Genomic DNA, 16726 nt, shown 5'->3' on the forward strand with positions numbered 1-16726 from the left:
AGCTGAGCAATTTCTACATAATCAGACTCTTGTACAAAGCCTGAAAGCATTTTCTGTATTCTTGACACATGCTTATCACTAGAACTATGATTTTTGTTTCATTTATCACTTATTCAAATGTTCCATCATTGATTAGGAACTTGCTGGACCTCAAAATTGCTCTTTGAATAGATTAAATGGATAATTTGGTATCTATGGCATTGTCAAGGGGAACAAGCCCTGGATTATGGTCCCTGCTGCAAAGAGGAGCAAGACTACTGTGTTATTTTAGCATATGTCCATGTGATGTTAAATCTGAGTGAACACTATGCCTAATTCTGTTACAAATAAAGTATAAAGATCTAATGGATGTTTCTGTATCTGAATGGGAAGAATTTGCAGGGTAATTCACAGGATGAAGGTGAACAAGGCTAGAGGAAGTGATATTGCTCTACAGCGTTTCAAGCTATAAACATCTCCCCACAGGTGATGGAGGGAAATGATACTCTGACTTCTTCCCTTCCTGCCTGCAAGTTTCTGTCATTTTTTGCTACAGCAGTATCCGCAAGGTCACCCTCTGATCTGCTGCAACTCTTTACTGTAGCAAAATATGACAAATCAAAAAGCTGAGTAGTTTTCTGTTAGGTTAACGCATAAAGTGGCTTATGGCAAAGTTTACTGAGCATCATAAGAAAGCAGAATTCTTTGCATCTTGTCCCTTTTTGTGCAAGTCAGTCAATCAGTTCAACTCCCACAGAACCACAGCCTAAATCAATTTAGGTGAAGAAAACGATGTGGAAAGAAGATTTCTAAGATAGACATGTTTTTAACAGGGAGTTTAGATGAGGCAAATTACACTTGATAGAGAATACAGGGGAAAGAAAAATACAAAAGCTAAAAGCCAAAGAAATCAGGGAAAGAGAATAAAAGTTTATCTACATCAACAAGATAATATTTGTTGAAGTTTTGGATAAGTTTTTTGATTTGAACCAGTAATTCCTTGAGTTGGGGAGTAGGAGGAAATGTGACAAAGACTGCACAGATGTTAAACTGCTGAAGTACAGTTCTGGTTTGAAATCAGAGGCCCAGAAAAACCTCAATATCAGGAAACACATTTTAGATGGGAACTGTATTTTAGACAAAGCATACATGAGAACAGAACACACATCAGCAGTATTTTCATACTACCATCAAAATCAGAAGTACCAGTCACCTGTGTGGCATGGGAGGAGCACTCAATGCCCTCATGTCTCATCAATGTGTGCTGAGCTCTGACTTGCTTTCTCAGTACCTTCTTCTTCATCTTCTGGACTTTCAAATGCTCTTTGATTGTTATAAGCTCCATGCTGGTGATCTGAGAAGCAGAAGTAACAACACATAGTTAAGTGTCCTGATTGAAAAATCAAGTATTTCAGTCTGCTCTAGAAAAAGTTTTCCCATCTTGTATGTCACCTCTAGAATAGTAACAGAACTTTGGATAAATTACAGATTTTATTAATCACTTGGGGCTGACAAAACCAAGTCCGCAAAATACATTCTTCCTCAGTCAACAGCACAGTTTTCCGATCTCTGAGGCTGCATCATTAAACTGTCTTATTAAGAGTATCCCTCCCAAAAATAAAACTTTATAAAGACTGGCAGGCCGCTAGATTTCATTTTCCGGTTTTTCTCTTCTTCACAATATCACTATATCCATTTGCAATTTTTAACCTGTCTGCCCCTCCTGTTTTCACATTGTAGTTGCAGTTCATTTCCTTCTTTCTACAGTCTCTCCAGAGGAGAATGAGAGAAAAAAAATACACATGGAACTGCCATGAGCTTTGTACCATCTTATCTTCCAAGTTATTCATGCCTCACCAAATGCTTGAATTGAAAATTAATTGTTCTCATTTGGCTCCTTTTTCCTAATAGCCACTTTCAAGTGAATATGACATTTGGCAAAAACTGCTTTTTTTGCTAGTAGAAAAATGTGTTCAATAATTAGATGCTCAAGAACTAGCAGCCAGGAATGCTCCCCACCTCATCTAGCATACCTCCAAAGGCCAAATGCAAATCACATTCCTGTCATTAGGAGGAACAGAAAACTTCGTACATATATTAACTACTAAATTTAGTAGCAACGCAGCATTTACCTGCCAGTGAGTTACTCAAAAGTCACTGGCCTTCTCCAGGTTTTGGTGTGTCTTTTGTCACTTCTGGTCTACCACTATACTGAGATCATATAACACCTTCCTATATCCCTTTCAGCATTTCTTTTCCTTCCTCCCTTCCCATTTCCTTCAGATGCAAGGGAAGAGTCCAGACCTCACATAACACTGACAGAGCTCCCAGACACTGATGTGATTAAGCTCTGACTTTCCCTTTTTGTCTCACTAGAACATTGTCCTGGGTTCAGCAGTAGCAGTCATTTTTCTCCTTCTTGGTAGCTGGTGCAGTGCTGTGTTTTGACTTTCAGGCTGAGAACGGTTGCTGACAGCAAGTATGTTTTTAGTTACTGCTCAAATGTTTGGTTTGTCCACGGACTTTCTGAGCTCATGCTGTGCCAGGGAGGAGGGGAGGCTGGGTGGAAGGAGAGGCAGGACACCTGACCCAGGCTAGCCAAAGAGATATTCCATACCATAGCACATCATACCCAGGATGTAACCGGGAGAGACCCAGAAGGGCTGGAGCTCTGAGAGGTTGGAGGAGGTATCGGTCGGAGCTCAGTCGGGCAGGGTGGGGTGAGTTATGGGTCAGTGGCTGGTGAGGTGTTGTATTCTCTTCACTTGTTATTTGCTTTATCATTATTATTATTATTATTATTATTATTATTATTATTATTATTATTATTGTTGTTGGTGGTAGTAGCAGTAGTGATTTGTGTTATACCTTAGTTATTAAACTGTTCTTATCTCAACCCGTGGGAGCTACATTCTTTTGATTCTCCTCCCCAGCTCTCTGGGAGTTGGGGGAGGAAGGGGGGGAGTGAGTAAACGAGCTCTGTGGTTGGGTTTAAACCATGACAAACATAATCCCTTACCCATATTTTAGGGGTTTCTTCTTGTCTTCCCCAAAAACCTCCTAATAATACAGCTAGACAATCCAACTGTGATTGTCTGTCCTTTTCCATTCTTTTATTATCATTGATCTGACAACAATCCTTCCACCTCATCTTCTCTTCTCTCCAATAAATATTTTTGTTTGTTTTTTTTTCAAAGAAAAAAAAAAAACACAAACCCTACACCAGTCACCACTGTGTGCACTCATTTAAAGGTGTCATCTGCTCCAACTGTCCACTTGCATACCTTCTGGCTTGCAAGACTACGTAGCTGCTTCCCAATACCCACCCTATAGACACCATCATAATAATATAACAATGTCTCACAGGAAAATTGCAAAGGTACAAAAAAAAAATCATGTTACTATTTGATGCAACTTTGTACTGAACAACTTAGCAAATGTTTCCTTTTAGCCAAATGTAATTAAGCTAATAAAACTGTTATTAAAATATTAAAGCGTTGCACAGGAGCTGTAAGTACATATTCCCTGTGACTGCTGCAGCATTACCATCACCAACATGCACAACTATTAATTGCACCGAAAGAGAAAGATCTTTAAAGGGAATCAGAATGTGAAAAGCACCTGTGGAAATAACAGATTCTAATTCTCCCAAAAGAAGCAGAATAAATGTTGCCAAAGACGACTCATACAAATCTGGTTCATACGGAAAAGCATGAAGGCTATGTATATGTACATCACCCATACTGGTCAGACCACTGTCAGGCAGCCTCCACAGAACAGACACAGCCAGAAAAAAGGGTACTGAACTGAGTCTGAGACCACTTCCATAACATCTTACCTCAGGGGAAAGGAGCTCTGAGTTTAGTCAGGCATTCAGTCATATCCTTGCAAAATCTCACATTCAGCAGCCAAAAAAAAAAACCCAGCAACAAAAAAACAGCAAGTCATGTCCCAATATTTGGCAAATTAGCACAGAAACTGAAGCTGAAAATACTTCTTTCCATATTTTCATAACCTCTGAACTAGACAGAACAAGCAACAGATGAGGTGTCACTCAGCTGCCTAAACAACAGCCTTTAAACCTGGCAGGGATGCCCTACCTCACAGTGCCTAGCTTTTCACTTGCTGCTCAAGAAGCTCAAGTTCTTCCCTACATGCTGTGTCATGCTTTCCAGCATCACTCGGATGCCTCCAGCCCTTGAATGGATCTCAAACAGCATTATTTGCATTGTTGAGACATTAGAACCTTCCCTTGGTCTCCATCTGAACAAGGCCTAAACTCTCTGCCTTGTTTGCTGCACCACTACCTGAGGCTCAATTCTGCAGGCACAGAAACCAACAGCCTTGATTTCCAAGTTAAGGTATCACAGTCAGCTGCAGAGAAGTGCAAAACTGGTGGTGGAATCTCACATCCCCATTACAAAGGCCAATACAACTATAGAAGAAAGAGCACTCAGCAGCAGATTAGTCACTACTGCCATCATCCCCTTTCACAAGTATTACAAGCAAAACAGCTCCTGAAAACACACTGAAAAAATCTCTCCTTGCCATGGCAGCTCAGGGTACAGCAGGTCACACAACTGGCCTGAAACAACTACTGTCAATGTAAAGTTTTAATGCACTAAGAACCTTATTTGCAGCAAAAGCCACTTACGAAAACGAAAGTACATCGGAGCTAACCGGTAGCTGTCAGCAGAGGGAGCGCCGCACTCAGCTATGAAGCTTGGCAGCTTATTACTCAATTTGGGCTTGGTTTTGTGCCATAGATGCGTGTACACAGACGCTGCACACACATGGACATCAAAACTCACGGGAGCAAACGAAATCCAGGAGCGCTGATGGAGATGTAGGAGTTCCAGGATTGGTCAAAGCTCCAGCACACCCCTGCGGCCATCCCTACCCCAGCTCTGCCAGCACCCAAACCTCCCACCGACACCCCTCAAACTCACGGGCTCTGGGCGTTCGCACGGTAATAGGAATAACAACAGGAATGTGCGCGTGACGCTGTGCCCTGAGTAAATTGGGAGGGGGGGGGGGAGGAGAGGGGGAAGGCTGCAAAAGCTGCGAGGAAGACGCAGGGGCTGACTTGGCCCAGTCCCGCTTCACACCACGTCGCCCCGACAGGACAAGACACAAGGCCGGGGCCAGGCCGCAGCGGACTCAGCTTCCCAGCAGAGGCGGCGCGGCAGGGAGGAAGGAAGACTCGCTCCCTCCGTCCTCGCCTGCTCCTGTGCTCCCTCCCCAGCCGGGCGCCGGTCGGGGCGGGCGCTGCAGCCCCAGTCCCGGCCAACGTCGCACGTTACCTGACTGGCGGCAGCCATATTGGGGCGGGGACACCGCCCGCCTCCGCCGCTCCGTCATGGCGGCGCCCCGCCCCCGGCGAGCAGCGAGTCCGGTTAGTCTGTATGGATGAGACAAAGCGTCTCCCCCTTGTTCACGGTGGAGAAAGATAAACGCTTCCGATATCTATCAGTGTTCGGCGCCACGGTTTCCTGGTGACCAGGCGTGAAAGCGGCTTCTTCTGCCTCGGATACACTTAGTGCAAGTGCTCCAGCTCCTTACCTCTGCTCGCTCTGTGCTGCCCAGCTGCTCTGCCCTCTGCGGCCACCTTTTCTCTCCAGGCAGAGCCAGCTCCTGTCATCTTCGTTATCACCAATGAAGCCTTCCTCTGAGTCTGCAACAGAAGAAAAGCGATGTTTCAACCCCACCAGCAGTGGGGCACCTTCCCTTGACCACACGACAGGCTCTGCTTGTTCACTGAGAGCAATTTGGGCAGAGCCTCCTCCAGCACAGCGGATCCAAACACAGTCTGTGGAAGCCACATCCATGCAGTGGATTAAAAACAGCTTCAGGCTGGGGTGCTAACCCCGAGAGACCATCACTGAGACATGCCACCTTCACAGCCAGCACTGACCGTATATAAGCTTTGGTATGCCCCACACTAGGGACAGAGGAAAACAAAACAATGTCAACTCAGCCAAGACCGCACTAAGGCCACGTCTCTGGTTGCCCATACATATTTCCCCATGCTACTCTTCAACTTGCTAGCAACCCTGCTAATTCTGCTTAGTAAACCCATGGTATTGAGCAACCTCCCTCACTGAAAGGCAGCATTTCCATAGCCCACTGGCTCCTGCATGAGAAATCAGAGATAGAGCACAAAAGTCTTTTTTTCATTTTTCTCTACCATCATAGACTAATTGAGCTTTATATGATGCCCCTTTTCTCCTTTATCCAAAATACTGAAGTTCAGGTTTACCTACTTCTTCTGTCTTTACCTGACAAGTATGCTATTTCTCACTGTAGCTTAATTTTTGCTTTCCCACCCCCCAACATCCTGGGGGTGTTTAACTTTCCTACAGATCAGTTAGATGTGAGATTCTCAGGTGGGTGGTATGTGAGGTGATTGATGAGCTTTTAAACCTGTAATCAGAAGCTAGCTCCTCAAATTTGTCCCAGAACCATGTTCTGGAGAAGTCTATCTATGCTGTTAGATAAGGCTGTGCTTACCAAGAAGAAAAAGTATCTCCCCCTTTCCCTTAGAAAGGGCACATACTATGTCCTATGCCAGGGTTATAGCTATCCCATGCGTGGGAGGTACAAGCACACTAAGGATATGAGGCTGATGGGGCACATCCACCAGTCTGTGAAGATAGTATTTGGTCAGAAAGGTGGTCATGCTTCTGTCCTTCTACCACAGCCTGTGGCATTATATCATTCTCCATCTTTAACCCATGCGGGGGGTAGCAAGGTATTGTGATAGCACAGATCTTTTGCTTAAGTTTTTTCATATGTAAAGTGTGACTGTTAGCTGCCTAACTAGTCAGAGTATAGCATGGATCTTGTTAACCTTGCAAACACTAAGCATGATCTTTTTGTAACCTAGAATGAATGGGGGTAAGGAATAACCAAGCAATGTACACAGTTGCTCTCTTTATTGAAAGATTCTCTGAGGCCCTCAGTCTTGGAAACCAGCAAACTTGAAAGCTACTGAAAGGATGATCCTAATGAATAAGTTTGTGATTCATTACCAGTTTGTTCTGACAAGGGGAGAATACCTGCCCAAAGGTTGTTCCTGTTAAGCGCTCATATTCCAGTTCAAAGCCCTGATTGTGTGGGCTCTCCATTCTTCTTTTTCTTGGCTGTCCATGTATGGTTTATTCCACTGGGATGCATTGTTGGTAGGTGAGAAGCAGAACATAGGCTTAGTGGAACATTATATCTCAGAGCCCAAGCCATTACATTTTGGCAGCTGCCTGACCCTGTGCTTACCAGTCAACTTTTGGGTTTATTCTGTGTTTTGTTTTGAAAACCGCTTTCTGGGGGAGAACAGATGTGGATTTTTTTTCTTGAAATATCTCTGTATGATTAGCAATGGTCAAGAATGTGTGATGAATATTGCAATAATATTTCCTCTGTAAATGCATCAAGATTTTAGTTCTATAAACAACATTCTCATATAGGAAAATTCCACCAATTAAAAGGAAAACAGATAAAGGCTGGTTATGGGGTTTAAACACAAGCTTATTTTGGTCAGACCAGAACTGTTACACTCTTTATAATTTAAGCCCTGAAGCACTGTGCAGTCCTTTCTCATACTAGAGAGCATGGGTACAGACTCCTTCCAGAGATACCACAGTGCTTATTGACCACAAGTAAAAATTCATCGCCATATGGTTAAGAAAGTTGTCACTGACTAACGCACTACATAGTTCACAGAAGTGAAGATTCATATACATTTGATACTAATATAATCTCTTCTTAAATGTGCTTTGGCAGAAATCTCAATATTTCTGAAAAAAAATGCAATTTTTATAATGATAATATTTTGTTTTTAAAACTCAGCAAATATTCTAGTTTGAAATTAAGGTTTCATAGTTTTCTCCAGGAAAAAAAAAAAAAAGTTTATAACAGAAAATTTTGGCTCTGTTTCTATTGTTTTGTGAGTTTTTTCAAATGGATAGCCAGGAAATGTCATCTAAAGGAGAGTCTCATGCTCCCATTTACTCAAGGGTGAGAAATAAAATGTTGCTGATTGCTGACTTTTCCCAGGAGCAAATTACAGTACTCACTATCCTGATAGCTATTTTATTTTCAGGGAGAGTCAAGGTATTTGTCAGTTCGTGGGAATGAACTTCATATGATAGTAAGTAAACACTTCTGTTCTATTCAACAAACTAGAGGTTACTGGTCCATACATGAAAAAACAATCTTACTCCCATTTATACCAAAGCAAGCCTAGCCATGCTTTAGCCTAATGTAATCACACTGGATTTCCATCACTTTCAAACTCAATTAAAAGAAAATCACAGGAAGATAGTAGGATTTTCTGTATCAAATCTCTTGATTTAAGAAACTACAGTTTAAGAATCACGACAAATAGGATATGTTTCAGGATAGCAGTTTGTTACAGAAATAAGAAGAAAACTCTTAGCTGATGAGACACAAGATGGACTGCTTTAGGATAGCATTCATGTAATAGTGAAGGACCTTGACAAATACATTGATCTAAACTCAAAATGTGCTGCTGCTGCTTGTGATAATAAAATTCTCCCTAACAAACCTCTGCAATGCCAAAGGCTTATATTCTTCAAAAAGATAGTAGAACTAGCTCTGTGCTACATGTCATTTTGATTCTGCATTTGTGCTGTTCAATGCTAGATTTCATATTTCTTTCTGAAAAAGAAAAACAGCCAAAAAACAACTTTAATATTTTTTAACAATTGCTTAAGAGGAAAAAAAGATGTGAGAAATCTAGGCAATGGTAAAATCAGTGCGATTTTCAAATACCAGCAAACAAAAATCTTATTCTCAAGAGACTTAAAACACCAAGTAGTATCAGTATGCTTTCTTATTTCTAACCTTTAAGCTCTGTTCATACTGCCATGCTGCTTTTTTTGCACGAACATAAGACTTTGGAATACATTCCCCAACCCTCCACCCCCGCTCCTCCCCCCTCTTTTCTTTAATAAAAGCAGAAGTTTTCCTGAAATCTCTAGACTCAGGGTACTGGAACTTTAAGGAATACATGAAATAGCGTAGATTTCAGGATAAAATTCTAAGATCTGGCAACACTGTTTCTGTGGCACAGATGCACAATTATTGGCAGGTTCCTGTCAATCATTACAAGGTAAGACCCTTTCATGAAGCAAGTTTCTTTAGCATGATGACACTACTTTGTGAAAAGAAAAAGGGGAGATTTCAGTTCTGTATTTGGAACAGCTACAGATCTTGTTATCCAGGGAACCAAAACCAGTCAGTGAATGTTTAGTATCAGGCAGAGCTTACTTAAATTGGGCACTCCTTCTATGCCATGAGATTTTATTAACGAAACACAAACCTGTGTTATCAGAGGCAGGAAGGAACAGCTTTAAAGTCTGTTGTCAGACATGCTGCAGGGGTGCACACTGCTGGATCACCATATTGGCCTAGAACTAGAAGCACGATTCTGTAGGCTTCAGTAAACACAATATCTTTGATCCCTGCCTGGAGAGTACTCAGAATATTCTTGTAAACTCTCAGGTACAAGACAGAAATTACTGTAATTATGATATGCAAGCTGCAAATCTGAAGACCTTTCATTACTTAGACCTTTTAGTACTGCCAGCTCTTGTGAGGTTCCTCCAACACATGCACATAGATGTCAACAGAGAATTTTCTCATTTGATTAAGGAAGAGTCTAAGAGGTGTAAATTCCCTAGGCACAATTACTAGAAAGTGTAATATCCATGAAGATCAACTAAAAGCTCCCCAAGCAGCTGTTGTCAGCTTTTTCTGCTCACATGTATCTCAGTGAATGGTCCCCAGCCTTCAAAGTCCCACAGGCACCAATACTAAGCAAATCATATATTGCAGACAATTATTTTGCCCTCAGTTTTAATTTTATAAATTTTCTCTGGCCATAAGCAATGTTGAAGACTTGGACCTTTAAATCTCTCCAAAGCCATACAGGCTTTGAAGAACAGATGGTAATTCTCTCCAGAACAGGAACTGCTGCTTTCACTACCCAGGTGACTCTTTCTCTGCAATTCAGGCAAAGTCTAGGGAAGATCTTCCTGTGCCAGTCAAATTCACTTCTCAGGATGTCAGAAAAGTAATACCAAGTACTGAAAGAACCGTACAAAATATTGATTTCCCTCCCAAAGAGTGAATCCATCAACACATGGTTTAGTTTAGCCTTGAAGGCAATCTTATTAGAAAGATTCAAAGAAAATATTTCTGTTTTCCCTGCACAAAGGCTGAAAATTATCATATCCTCTTCAAAGCCTTCACATACTTTACATTCTCTTTTTGCTCTTTATGCCTGTTTTCCATACCAAGATAGGAATTTTTTTTTCTTTTAGATACTGATTGAATTATATTATTCTTTGCTGGCCTTACAGTCAAAATCTTCTACTAACCTGGCAAAACTGTAGTTCTGTCACAGATAATTAGGATTTGGTAGGCATTCAAAAAGCAATGCAACCCTACACAGGGATCCTTGCTGGTCTCAACACTAGGCAGGCAGTCTGCTTTCCTACATATCCTTGGAAACCATAATTTCTCAGTTATAACTTCAGGGTATAAGTGTGTCATAAGGACAATCATGGAATATCAGGCAGTGAATTTGTCTGCTCTACATTTTTAAGGATAAAGTGCTTGCAGTTCAGACACAATCTGCAAAGTTAATTTTTAAGAGCATGATATTGTTTACAGAGAACTAAATGTTACATTTCCATCAGGAGATCCTCAATTCCTCCAGTAAGACTGAAAAGAATATTACAAAGTACTCCTTAGACTGGGACCTTACCCTTTCCCTCCCTTTCAGGTATTATCTCAGGAGGCCTCATTACCTGTTGCCCATGCAATAGATTCACCTTCTTTGTGAGAAGATCTGTGGAACCATAAATTAAAACTTTCTACACAAAACCACCATCATTTACCTGGTCACCCCACTTACTCTCTTGAGGCTGAGTTTTCATTGAGCTCCCTTGCTCTGCATGCACACTCAACACATCTGAGAAATTGAAGTTGCATATTTTTCAACTGAATAGGCAAAAAATGTAAAGCATCAAAACTTAGCGGATTTTTTTTACAAGCACTTCTCTGTGACTCAGTTTGCCAATCTGTATGACATTTACATATTTACCCATCTCACAAGGGTTGTGAATCTTTATGCATCATTGCTTGTGTAACAGTCTGTAATCTTTCAATGAAACTTAGTGTATGCATTCAGAGTATGGATCTGATTAATGGCAGAGGATAGATGAAAATAAAAATGGATTAAAAACTTACAACATTGCTTCACTCACCTCAACCCCGTTCAAAATTGTTTTGGAAAAAAAACCCAAAACTCTATTACAAATGCAAATCTTCCTTTTTCACATGGGCATAATATGGTTGGTACACATCTTAGTGAAGAAGATCATGACACAGCCTGATGTTAATCAGCATATTCATATTCTTCGCTTTTATTAAGATTAAAAAGCAGGTGGTGTTAGGATATAGTACTTGAAATTCATGTTTACATCACTTTTACTCTTTCTATATAGAAATATCAAACAGAAGGATTTAAAGAAAACCATTATTACATTAAATACTCTTAATTCATACATAGACAAAGTCCTTTCTGGCAAAATTATTTGCTCCAAGAGATGGGTAAGCTAAATGAGCATACTGGCTGCTTCACTTAGCTGTCAACTCTCTAAAGGCTGTATGAGTAAGCCTGACACACTTCATCTTTCATGTTCTCATAATCTAAATACTTTTGTTATTGTCTCCCATGCAAAACTTTACAGCATCTTTGGTCAGAGGAATATAAGTGGAACAAAGTGTGGCACTGTAAATTAAAAAAATAACTAGGACAAAGATTTAAAAATAATTATCATAAAGCTTGTGTGTAGACTGCTTTCATTGCTATAATATCAGTACAGGAGAGCATGTAATACGCTATCTTAGGACAATTCTGTATTTAATACTTGTCCTGATCTAGGAACAAAGAATTTCCAGTGGTTTGATATTTTGAAGTAGAGTGTTGACACAGATTTGAAGCATCACAATGATTATGAAACCATTTCAAATAACACAATGATTGCAAAATCATTGTGGTACTTCAAATAGATACTCAGACACAGCAGGAAAATAGGATTGAATCTGGGGGACAAGTTTTCTTAAGCAAACAAAATTACAGACTTAGAGATTGGAAATATGTTTTGCCATCCTATCCTTCTCTTTATCACAGCAAGATGCTTCTTTATGACAGACTTCTATAGAATTCTGAAGCTCAGTTGTAGAAATGTGGTTTATGGGGGTATATCTGCAAGGAAGTCCCCATCCATCTCTCAGTTGCACAGGACACTCTTAGGAATGCAACCAGCACCTACTTGAAAGTGTGTGGAGACCAAAGAGAGGAATCCATGACTGAATCACATCATTCAGGATCATGCTCACTATCTGAGCACTGCTTGGAATGGGAGGAACGAACTACAAACCCCAGGTCCTACTCAGTAACTCCAAGCATGGATAGATATGATTATATAGAATAAAAACATATGGCTCGTACATATGTTGTGCTATATCAAACAGAAATGCTAACTCATGCTAGCACATGAGTATCCCCAGATTAAAGGCTCCAAAAGTGTGATAGTTCTTATATATAAGAAAATCAGATATTTAGTACTCTGTGTCTAGATTCTGGTGAATCCTCCAGACAGCCTGTTTCCATATCTTCTAAATCTTTCAATTATTTATTAGAAGTAAATTATAAAGCTCCAGACAGATGTATGTAAGTTTCTGGCCATGCTGCTGTAGGAGTAAGAACTGTATTGGGTTCTTCTGGACCTGCTGGACAAGTCCAGCAGCTGGAAATTTATTTGCTTTAGACACCTTTCACTAGAGAGCTTGCTATAGTTAGTATACCTCTCATGATTCCTGCTCCCACTGGCAGCCTCCAAGACTACAGATTCCTCCCCTGGCAATGAAGGGCTGAGTTTTTTTTCCAGCAACTAACTTACACCACAAATGCATAGAATAATAGAATGGTTTGGGTTGGAAGTGACCTTAAAATCATGTAGTTTCAAACCCCCTGCCATGGACAGGGACACCTTCCATTAGACCAGGTTGCTCAAAGCTGAATGCAGCCTGGCCTGGAACACTGCCAGGTATAGGGCAGCCATAGTTCCTCTGGGCACCTGTGCCAGGGCCTCAGCACCCTCACAGAACTTCTTCCTTATATCTCATCTAAATCTCCCTTCTTTCAGTTTAAAGACTGAAAGTGACTCTTGTCCTGTCACGACGTGCCCTTGTAAAACATCCGTCTCCTGATTTATTGTAGACCATCTTTAGGTATTGGAAGACTATTATAAGATCTCACCTGAGCCTTCTCCAGGGTGCCAACTCTCTCAGCTTGTTCTCATATAGAAGGTACTTCATACATGCAGAACAGTGACTGTGCTGCAGTGCTCAGATAAATGTTGTCTTCCCATCTGCAACTTTATGTGAGCATCCCATTCACCTGGATGATATAACAGGTCCCAGAAGACATAGCTGGAGGTTTGCTTGATGCCATTCTACACCTAAGGTAATCTGAGTTTTATCCTTCTGTGAACAAAAGCTTAGTTACCATCACACTCACTAATTGCAGCATTTTTCTTTTTTGTCATCTGCTTGCTACTGGCTTTGGAAAGGCTCCATTTCACCACATACCAGTGTTTGGTCATTTCTTACAAAGGTCTAACACCAAGATCCTGTATAGTTTCATATAAACATATGGGTTTCCAAATGACAAGAGGTGAGATGCCTTTTCCTATGGAGTTGGGGCGAATAGCTATTTAAACTGAAATCAGACTTCATGTGTTCCAATAGATGAGAGAACTAAGAGAAGGGTATAGCCTTTTTAGTGCAAAGCTTTTCCCCACAAGCAAAAACATTTGATCAGCTCAATCAAAGTAATAAAGAAACACAGCAGCTGGTCTAGCAGTACTAATCCACTATTGTTCCTTTGATATCACAAGTATCGTTATACTTAGCAGTAGGCTTCCATTACAGCAATTTTCTTTAAAATGCACAGCACTGTCACCAGTTGCCTAATGTATTATGGTCTCTTAAATCACACTTTGGGATAATAGAGCCAGAAGATCAAACATTAGGAAATAAAACATACAAATTTTTAGCTGATCCATAGGTATCAGGAAAATTGCTAGCAGACTAAAAGCAAGGGAGTGGTTTATCACACCCTGATAATGTCCAGGTGACAAAAGGGTGCCCTGATGCCCAAGGAGGGTGAGGAAAGTTGAAAATAGAAGGTTTTCTTCCGTGTTGAGCGTAGTTGATCTCATCTTGAGCAAAACCTAAACAGATTGGTAATCTGTATGTACAACAGATTTTGCAGAACTAAGATAAGGAAGTTCTTTATGCTTATTGCAAATTTTAAGACTATTTTGGCAGTACTAGGATTGCTAAGTGAAATATATTCTTTCTTTTGTCTAAGTAAAAAAATGCAAGTATATCTGAAGTGCTTCTGCCACCATCTGTATTGTCACAAGAAAAATGCTATTTATTAAAACAAACAAATAAAATACTATAAAAGCTTTAACTAAAGTGTAAGTCCTTATGGTGTATTTAATAATGCTTGGGTGGCATGTCTTCTCAGAGATGTGCTGTATGGTGTCAAAACACATTAGGTTCTTCCCAAGGGAAAGAATGCACATGTACTTTTTATTAGTCTTGCCTTTATCAGTAAATTGTGCAACAAGAGCTTCTATCCAAAATAACCAGGGACTTGAACTGTTGGGTTTTAACCAATATCTGAGCTAGGCATGTTGCTATCTGGGATTTTTTGCTGCTTCTGTCACCTTCTGTGCAGTGCTAGATTAATCATACAGGTGACCTTGCTGGTTTTTATTACGCATAGCAGGCTGTATGAGCTATTGCCAGAAAAGTGTGACATTGCTCAACTAGTGGGGTCTTGTATCCATTTCTTCTAATGCGTTTTTTACTGGCACTTCTAAGTACAGGCTATATTTCTGCTGTCATGCACAGTTTCTTCTGCTGACCATAAATTAAAAATAATTATGCTATTAGAAGGGAAGTACAGCAAGTAAAGTGTTCTGTAACTGCTTATAAGCAAAAGACCTGGGGGCTTTTTAATCCATGCCTCTGTTAGCTTTCAAATGCTGGTTTGCCTCAACTTTCCATGAGAACTATGATGCTGAGCATAAGAGGCATAGTAATCTGGGTAACTTCATCACAGACACTGAGTGAATGGGTACATCAAACTGCAATTTGATAACAAGGATCTTGTAAAAGTCAAGTCTGAAATGGCACTGCATGACTCCAGGATAGCTATGTACAACTGCATGATTCTGGAGAATGGGCAGGAGGTCATTTGGAAACTCCAGACTTGTTAATCTGACCCCCTAAATTTGCCATACCTGTGAGGGACTAGAGTTAATGAGCCTTTCTAGTTTAGAGTTTAAATTCCTCCATGTCTGTGAGCAAGAAATTATTTATTAGGAAAAAAATCTACTGTGAGGGTGGTGAGGCTCTGGAACAGGTTTCCCAGAGAAGCTGTGGATGGCCTCATTCCTGTAAGTGTTCAAGGCCAGGTTGGAGGGAGGTTTGAACAACCTGGTATATAGTAAGAGGTGTTCCTGCCCATGGCAGGGAGGTTGGAACTAGATGAACTTTAAAGTCCCAACTCAAACCATTCCATGATTCTATGAGGAGCATGACATCTGGGAAGGTAAGGCTACCTTTAGGAACTGTAGTAACAGGACAAGGGGTAACAGGTTAAAACTTTAACAGGGGAGGTTTAGATTTGATATAAGTAAGAAATTCTTTACTGTTAGGGTGGTGAGGCACTGAAATGGGGTGCCCAGGGAGGTTGTGAATGCTCCATCACTGGCGGTGTTCAAGGTCAGGTTGGACGAAGCATGCTTTAGGGTGAGGTGTCCCTGCCCATGTCAGGGGGGCTGGAACTGGATGATCTTAAAGTCCTTTCCAACCCTAACTATTCTATGATTCTATGACATCGATCTAGCTTTTCATGCTGAGGTTGCACCTTACATAATTAAGAATGCATTGTCTTGCAAAACTCTGCTCCCAAACTTATTTTGGGAAGCATAACTGAATTCTGCTCCTGAAACACCTGAGAAGTTCCCAAATGCTGGATTTAGGCTGTTCAGAGATGTAGTGACCTGTGTTGACTGCTCCTTGTGCTAAAGCAGTTCCTGACAGGCTCAGGAACTGAAAGCAAAAATCTGTGTCTTGGGAATAGATATCATTAGAATATAGTAATAGGAAACACTGCTGTAATGCTGGAGACAGGAGAAAGAGCTGCTTTTCTAGTTGCATTGGTACATGGAATTAAGCTTGAAAGCTTACTTCAATGTGCAAAGCGTGACACAAATAAGAGATGGGTCAGCAAAGCTGTGGTCTGATACCCATCATTTGGTGGGTTTCTTTGAGCATTGGACCTTGTTTGCTGATGGATGGTGTGGCCATGCTGGAGGCTGCTGAGACCTGTCCACCAATCCCTGCCATTCAACCAGCTCTGCAGATGACAGCATCTGCCAGCTAGGTTCATCAGGTATGCTGCTGTCAGGTAGTGGAAGAAGGACTACATAGCCCTAGCTAGGAGGAGGATTAAGTACCAGTCTGCTTTCCCTTGAGTAAGACATGAACAGTCTGGTCATTAAATGTTTAACTTTTTGACCCTGGTGTTTTCATTGTACTTCTTGAATGTGACAGCTGATTATAGGATCAGAAT

General features: G+C 40.9%; 1 protein-coding gene across 3 annotated transcripts in view; it reads right to left on the reverse strand.

Annotated features, from left to right (window-relative positions):
- ALKBH8 (alkB homolog 8, tRNA methyltransferase) overlaps positions 1 to 5315 on the reverse strand; it is a 53861-nt gene extending 48546 nt beyond the window's left edge. The window contains exons 1-2 of one of the 3 annotated variants that reach the window (XM_031049613.2): positions 5283 to 5315; positions 1193 to 1333 (exon numbers count right to left, since the gene is read on the reverse strand). In XM_031049613.2, coding sequence (XP_030905473.2) covers positions 1193 to 1333; positions 5283 to 5300 — 159 coding nt within the window. In that variant the 5' untranslated portion in view covers positions 5301 to 5315. Of the gene's footprint in view, positions 1 to 1192; positions 1334 to 3817; positions 3858 to 4790; positions 4923 to 5282 lie in introns of those variants that run through there. The other 2 variants (XM_031049612.2, XM_005149732.4) reach the window with 2 other exon arrangements.
- Between the last annotated feature and the right edge of the window lie 11411 nt (positions 5316 to 16726).

The sequence above is a fragment of the Melopsittacus undulatus genome, chromosome 2 (genome assembly GCF_012275295.1).
Source record: "Melopsittacus undulatus isolate bMelUnd1 chromosome 2, bMelUnd1.mat.Z, whole genome shotgun sequence".
NCBI classification, from domain to species: domain Eukaryota; kingdom Metazoa; phylum Chordata; class Aves; order Psittaciformes; family Psittaculidae; genus Melopsittacus; species Melopsittacus undulatus.